Genomic DNA, 7,419 nt, shown 5'->3' with positions numbered 1-7,419 from the left:
CGGAGCAGCCTACTATATACCTTCATCTAAAACCTCCGGTAAATTCACACTACCAAAACATGCTTCTATCTTCACTGCTTAAGCATTCGCCATTCGGCAGGCCCTATTATATGTCAAACTTCATGCTATACCAAAAGCCATCATATTTTCTGATTCACAGAGTGTTCTAAAATGCATACAATCAACTCAAAGTCCAAGTTCGTGGTATGTCCTCAATATTAAAAAACTATTATTTAACCTAGACCAAAACCATCAGGATATAACGTTGGTCTGGATTCCAGGCCATTCTAATATTAATGGCAATCTTAAAGCTGATTTACTTGCCAAAGACGCTGCTTTAGGAAATGGGTTCAACTGTACGTCACGGAATATTTATATCAACGAACACCTGACATCCCAGAATAAATATCTCCACAAAAAGGCAAGGGATCTTCGACAGCACGGATTTAAGTATGTTTGGACGAAGGACTGCAAAATTTATGTTAAAAAGGACGACAGTGGAAGGACTACGCGTATTACCAGCATAGATGACATCTACAAACTCCAACCCGAAATAACGAACAAGACATCTTATCAAGACAATGGAAGCCGTATTAGCAGCAACTAGAAACGACATCTCCATGGACATTCAAGATGCCCTTGGCGGTAAAACGGCGGTGACGACAGAGACGATACCGACGGACCACACTATCTACACTAATACCTACGACTGTAGGGAATTAAAATTTGTGAGTGTGCATGACTACGCTATTCATAGTAATAACATTCTTCCTGACTGTAATAAGATAAAAAATACTCCATATTAACAATAGAAGTGTTAAAAATAAGCTAGACGAATTAGAAATACTGCTCCATATCTTAGGTGAAATCGATGTCTTGGTTATATCCGAAACAAGGGGTTAAAAGCAACGAGGCCAAATATTACAATTTAAGTAACTACTCATGTTTGTTTGCTCACAGAGATACACAAGGGGGTGGTGGGTCAGGGATATTTATCCATAAAAAGTGGAAATTAAAAATTCTTAAAAAATGTGAAATGAAACATAGCTTGATCTGGGTTGAGATTTGGGGAGACATCTTAGCTGGTAATTCCAATTCAGATAGTCTGCATATAGTTGGAGGATTCAATCCTGTGAGGGGCAATGCAACGTCATTTTTAACATCTTTGGAAAATTTCCTTTGTCAGACTAACAATACTCCTTGTTTTTTTATTGGTGATACAAATATTGACACTTTTACTGAAGATCATTTAAAAAAGCAGTATATAAATATCCTTTCATGCTATGGGTTAACACTGTGTAACAAGATTTATGCAACATGCACGACTGACAAATCATCAACTCTTCTGGATCATGTAGCAGTTAACACAGATAAAATATATTTCACTGTTTCGAATGTAGATAATGACATAAGTGATCATAACATCCTTATCACAGATACTGTATGGCCACATTAGAGAAGCTATATCCAAAACAACACTTTTACTTTACCCTTAAAATGCAGGGATAAAATTAATTTAAATAACACCAATTTCCTGCCAGAGAATGCAAGACATTCTGCCCAGGATATTAAGATGAACCAGATGTACAACTCCCTTATTACTCAAATCCAAAAAAATAACACACAAATAGAGGCAATCACCATACCATAAAGGAGAAAAACGCATTCAAAGTAGATGTGGCAACTCCTTGGATAACATCTGAATTGATAAAACTCGTTAAGCGACGGAACATTCTCCACTCTAAACTTAAGATTGGGCAACACAAAGATAATATTCCTTTGAGAGAGGAATACATTAAATGTAGAAATTCAGTAACATTCCTAAAAAGAAAACTTAAGACGAATTATTATTCGGAAAAATTAAACGTGTATGATAAGAATCCTAAGAACACTTGGGAAATTTTGAATGAAATTATATATAACAAAAAGCACAGCTCAGAAACTTGCAAAACTCTGTCGATAGGGAATGTCGTAATTAATGATAAACAAGAAATTGCTAACGAATTCAATAAATATTTTACATGCATAGCCGATAATCTTGCATCACAGATAAACACACATGATATCATAGATCTGAATAGTAACCGCCAGCTTGAGGCCCTTTTTCTATATGCAACAGATAACACGGAAGTCAAATGCATAATTAAAAATTTAAAAAGTAAAAAAAAGTTGTGGAGTAGATGGGATTACAGCTACTATGATCAAAAGTTTTGATGAACAGCTAATAACTAAGCTTGTTACATTAATTAATGAATCCATGGCAACTGGGGTCGTACCGCAGGCTTTAAAAATTGCAAAAGTTATCCCGATTTTCAAAGGAGGGAACACTAGTAACGCAGGGGACTATAGACCTATATCCATACTACCCATCATTTCCAAAATATTAGAAAGCATTATAAAGGTAAGACTAATGGCTTTTCTTAACAAACACAGATTTTTTTATCGATCCCAGTATGGCTTCAGGGAGAATTCCAGCACAGAACTGGCAGTTACTGATCTTGTGTCGATGCTTCAGGAAAGCGTTGACGGTAACCAGATTGCGGCCGGATTGTTTATTGATCTCGCTAAAGCTTTCGACACAGTAAATTACGAAATTCTGTTATCTAAATTAGAAGACGCTGGAATTCGTGGTGTTGCATTAGAGTGGTTCCGCAGCTACCTTAGCGAAAGAAAGCAATTTGTTTCCGTCAATGGTTAACAGAGCCCGGACAAGGAGGTGAAATGTGGGGTTCCACAAGGGTCTATTTTGGGCCCTACCTTGTTTCTGATATACATAAATGATATAAATATTCTAAATTTAAAGGGTAAAATTATGCTTTACGCAGATGACACAAATGTATTCTACACTGGTGACAAAGTGGACTCGGTGATCAAAAATATGCAAGAAGACATCATCGCAATAAACAAGTGGCTCAGTATCAATAAATTAACTATGAACGTCAATAAAACTAAATATATGATTATAACTAAGCCGAGTATAAAAATATTAATCATTCAAACATATATATTAACAACGCGGAAATAGGTGAGGTCGATCACTTTAAATATCTGGGTCTAATAATAGATAAACATTTAAGCTGGGTAGAGCATGTTGATTACATTGCAAAAAAGATAGCTCCGGTATCTGGGCTTTTGAGAAGATTAAGATATATTGTCCGTAGGGAAGTTCTACTTACAGTATATTACTCAATCATCCACAGTCACTTACAATACCTAAACGTAATTTGGTCTCGTTGCAGAAAGACAGTCCTTCATGGACTTATGGTAATACAAAATAGAGCAATCAAAAATATCTATAATCTTCTTTTTGACACACCCATTCGAGTTCTATACGCTAATAGTAAAATTATGCCCCTATCTATGTGCACTGCTTTTAGATTATCAATATTAATTCACAAAATTAAACTAAACAGTGTCCTGCACGATAGTAACTACACCCTGAATTCAGATATTCATAATTATAACACACGACAAACAGGTGACATAGCTCTCTTTCAAATACACTCATATAAGTATGGCAACTGTAGCTTTAAGTTCTCAGCCATTCAATCATATAATCATCTTCCAAGAGATTTAAAATCAGTTTCCAATCTGTCTTCTTTCAAAATTAAATTAAAGAAAGTGCTATGGAATCAGTACCTAAGTAAGTAGATGACTCTCTTTACAAGACTTTGTGTAATGGTAACGTAAAGGAAATATTTAGAGTAACGTTCACTGTAACAACTTATATATTTATGTGCAGCCAATGTATATGTATCATATTAATTTTAGACGCTAAACAAATCGCATTGTACAATTCCTGTATATGAGCCGTTGGCTCGTTGGAATTAATTAATAAAGTAATGATAATAATAATAATAATAATAATAATAATAATAATAATAATAATAATAATAATAATAATAATAATAATAATAATAATAATAATAATAATAAAACATCACTCTTCCCGCTACCGATATTCAACCTCTCATAAAACATGCACTTTGTCAGGAATGGCAGGACGATTGGAAAGGATCTGCGACTTTAAAGGATGGTTTTTATTTTAATATGCAACCTTCTATCTGTTTACGGCCATGGTTTGCTAAAGGGAAATACACACGTCGGCATGTTACCACTATCATTCGCCTTCGTTTTAACCATGCACTCACACCAGCTTATAAATTTCGATTGAAGTTAAATGACTCGCCGCTATGTAATTGTGGTAACGCTATCGGGGATGCTAATCACATTATTCTACAATGTAAAACATTTAACTCACAACGAAACATTCTCTTTCAATGATTATTAGAACAACAGGTTGCCTTTCCCACATGTGTCTCTTGCACCGAGCACAGAATAACATAGAGATGGCAATGTGACGTCTGAGTTGAAGTCAGTGGACAAAAGCGGCCGCCATGTTGTTTGTACCAAAACATTGGAGACCAGTTAGTGTAACTAAGTGAACAGTGCACCACGTGTGAAGTAAATAAAGGAAGTTTGTGTTATGGTTTTAAAATGCCGACTTGTGTAGCGTATGGATGTGCAAACAGAGCTTCAAAGAAAATACCAGGGATAACATTTCACGGGTAAGCAATATGTTTTTGCGAATATTCAGTGCCGAATTGTTTTCCCCTTGCACATGCAGTATAGGTTAAGAAGCCCCTTTATCATTTACAGTTTTCCTAAAGATAATGAACGACGGAAGAAATGGATAAGAGCTAAACGAAGGGAAAATTGGTCCCCCACACCTTTCAGTACTATATGTTCAGCTCACTTTACTGAACGTGATTTTGATCGTACTTCATTGTGTGTCGTAGGACTGAGGGAATGGGCTGTGCCATCTGTGTTTGCTGCTTTCCCAAAGTACCTACAAATACAATCAAAGGTTAGTTTCTCTTCATTTTAGCATTTGATTGAGAAATATGTCGAAATACATATTTATAGAGTAAGCCTACTATTTCTTAAATTTATTTTACAGGAGAGAAGGGTCCTTAAAATCATAAAGACTGTGGAAATGCCTTCATTAGACTCCTCTACAGCTGTCCAGGAAGTACCTGTTGTGGAAAAATCTATCTGTAATAAAAGTGCAGAAACGTGTTTTAGTGCTCAAATTGATCATATGAAAACCAAAGAAATTGCGTACAGAAAGAAAATAAAATTATTGCACCAGAAAAAGAGGCGAATGAAGAAAAAGGTGGCTGAATTAAGTACTGTTGTAGATAGTCTTAAAAAGAAGGCTCTGATAGATAATGAGTACTGTGAAATGTTAAGTGGTTTGTCAGATACCTCATTGTGTTTGTATAAACGACAACAAGATAAGGCTTCATGTAACAAAGTGCAAAAGTTGTATGATGAGAAGTTAAAAGCATTTGCCATTACTCTTCACTTTCTTTCTCCAAAGGCATATTCATTTGTGAGAAACACTTTTGACACTTGTCTTCCACACCCTAGAACATTATCTCGATGGTATCAAAGTGTAGATGCTAATCCTGGGTTCTGTGCTGAAGCTTTTCAGGTACTTAAATCATACACAGGCACTAAGATTTGTGCCCTTTTATTTGATTCCATGGCTATAAGGAAACATTTGGAATGGGATGGCAATAAATTTCATGGGTCTGTAAATGTTGGGATTAATAATGAAGATGACACAGCACCATTAGCTTCAGAAGCCTTAGTTTTTCACTTAGTATTTGTGAACAATTCCTGGAAGATTCCTTTAGGATACTTTTTTGTGCACGGCATAAAAGCTGCACAAATAAGTGCTCTTACAGAACAGTGTTTGACATTGCTGCATGATTCTGGTGTGACAGTGACTTCATTGACTTGTGATGGTGCTGCAACAAATATTGCTTCAGCTGAAAACCTGGGTTGTAACTTCGATGTAAATAACATGGTTACTCATTTCCTCCACCCAGTTACCAAACAGCCAGTTTATTTCTTTCTGGATGCTTGTCACATGTTGAAATTGGTTAGGAATACTTTAGGTGACAAGAAATACTTATGTAATGGGTCAGGTGAGGTAATAGAGTGGAATTTTATTGAGATGTTGAACGAGTTGCAACAAAAGGAAGGTATGCATCTAGGGAACAAAGTCAGGAATTCACACATACATTATAGGAAAATGAAAATGAAGGTCAAATTAGCTGCACAAGTTTTAAGTCAGTCTGTTTGTGATGCTCTGCTGTATTGTTCAAGTAAACACATTGAAGGTTTCAAGGGTTGTGAGGCTACAGCAGAATTTATACAGATATTTAACATTCTCTTTGATGTTCTAAATTCTAGGAGTATAAGGGGTAAATACTTTAAGAAAGCTCTGAATTTACAGAATATTTCTGAAATCAAAGATTTTCTTTTGAGGGCCAAACAGTATATTATGCAGCTACAGGAGGGATTCAGTAACAAGCCCATGTACTTATCCACCAGAAAGACAGGATTTTTGGGGTTTCTAATTGATATTGAGAGCACCATTACAATGTATGATTTCTTTGTTGGGGACTCATCAGAAAACTTTCCACTGAAGTATTTTCCTTTGTATAAAGTAAGTCAAGACCATCTTGAGAGACTGTTTAGTTATATTAGATCTCAGGGTGGACATAATAATAACCCCACTGCCAGGCAATTCACTGCTGCATTGAAGAAAATATTAATTAGTTCTGAGTTACATGAATCCAGAAATGGCAATGCTCTCCCACTGGACAAAATCAGTATTTTGACTGCTCAGAACAAGTCACCTGAGGATGTGATAAATGCATCATTCCCAAACATCTCAACATTGCCTTCTGGATCATGACTATATTGCATTACCTGGAAAAACAAACTACAATGACATGACATGGGACATCTCTGAGTACATTGCAGGGTTTGTAGTCAGGAGTTTAGAAAGTAAGATTCTATGTCCAGAATGTCTCAGCATCCTTATAGACACTAGTGACAAGTTAAATGGCCTTATTTCAGTCAAAGATAGGGGTGGTTTAATGAAACCATCACGAGATGTTTGCAAAATTTGTAAATTTTGTGAAATTGCGTTCAGGCAAAGTATGAGTATTAGGGATATTAAAGTTCCTTCTGCTCAGAGTTCATTTAAGGTCAAGCATCTGGTTTGTAAAGTGTTACAAGAGTGCATAGGAACTAACATTTTTGAGGATATTAAAAGCCATTTTCTTGACCAGGAACTTGAAATTAATCATTTCCCATTGTTAATTGAAGCAATTGCCAACAAATATTTGACCATAAGGTTTCACCACTTTTGTAGAAACTACAATGATCAAATGCATCCCTCTCAAATTCGCCAACATTTCACCAAACTGATATTGTTTTCTGGACAATAGGAAAAAAATGAATTCCTTGTCTACTGGTATGCGACACACATACTGAAATATACTTAATCAGAATGTATTTTGTGTGTTCTGACTACTAAAATATTAGGCCTAGTCATGT

At 35.6% G+C, this 7,419-nt stretch overlaps 1 protein-coding gene across 1 annotated transcript in view; it reads left to right on the top strand.

The window, feature by feature from the left end:
- Window positions 1-3,556: 3,556 nt before the first annotated feature.
- LOC137502178 (uncharacterized) overlaps window positions 3,557-7,419 on the top strand; it is a 41,218-nt gene continuing 37,355 nt past the window's right edge. The window contains exon 1 of the mRNA XM_068229219.1: window positions 3,557-3,643. Coding sequence (XP_068085320.1) covers window positions 3,627-3,643 — 17 coding nt within the window. The 5' untranslated portion in view covers window positions 3,557-3,626. The remainder of the gene's footprint in view (window positions 3,644-7,419) is intronic.

The sequence above is a fragment of the Anabrus simplex genome, chromosome 1 (assembly GCF_040414725.1).
Source record: "Anabrus simplex isolate iqAnaSimp1 chromosome 1, ASM4041472v1, whole genome shotgun sequence".
Taxonomy (NCBI): Eukaryota; Metazoa; Arthropoda; class Insecta; order Orthoptera; family Tettigoniidae; genus Anabrus; species Anabrus simplex.
This window is presented reverse-complemented; position numbering and strand designations above follow the sequence as displayed.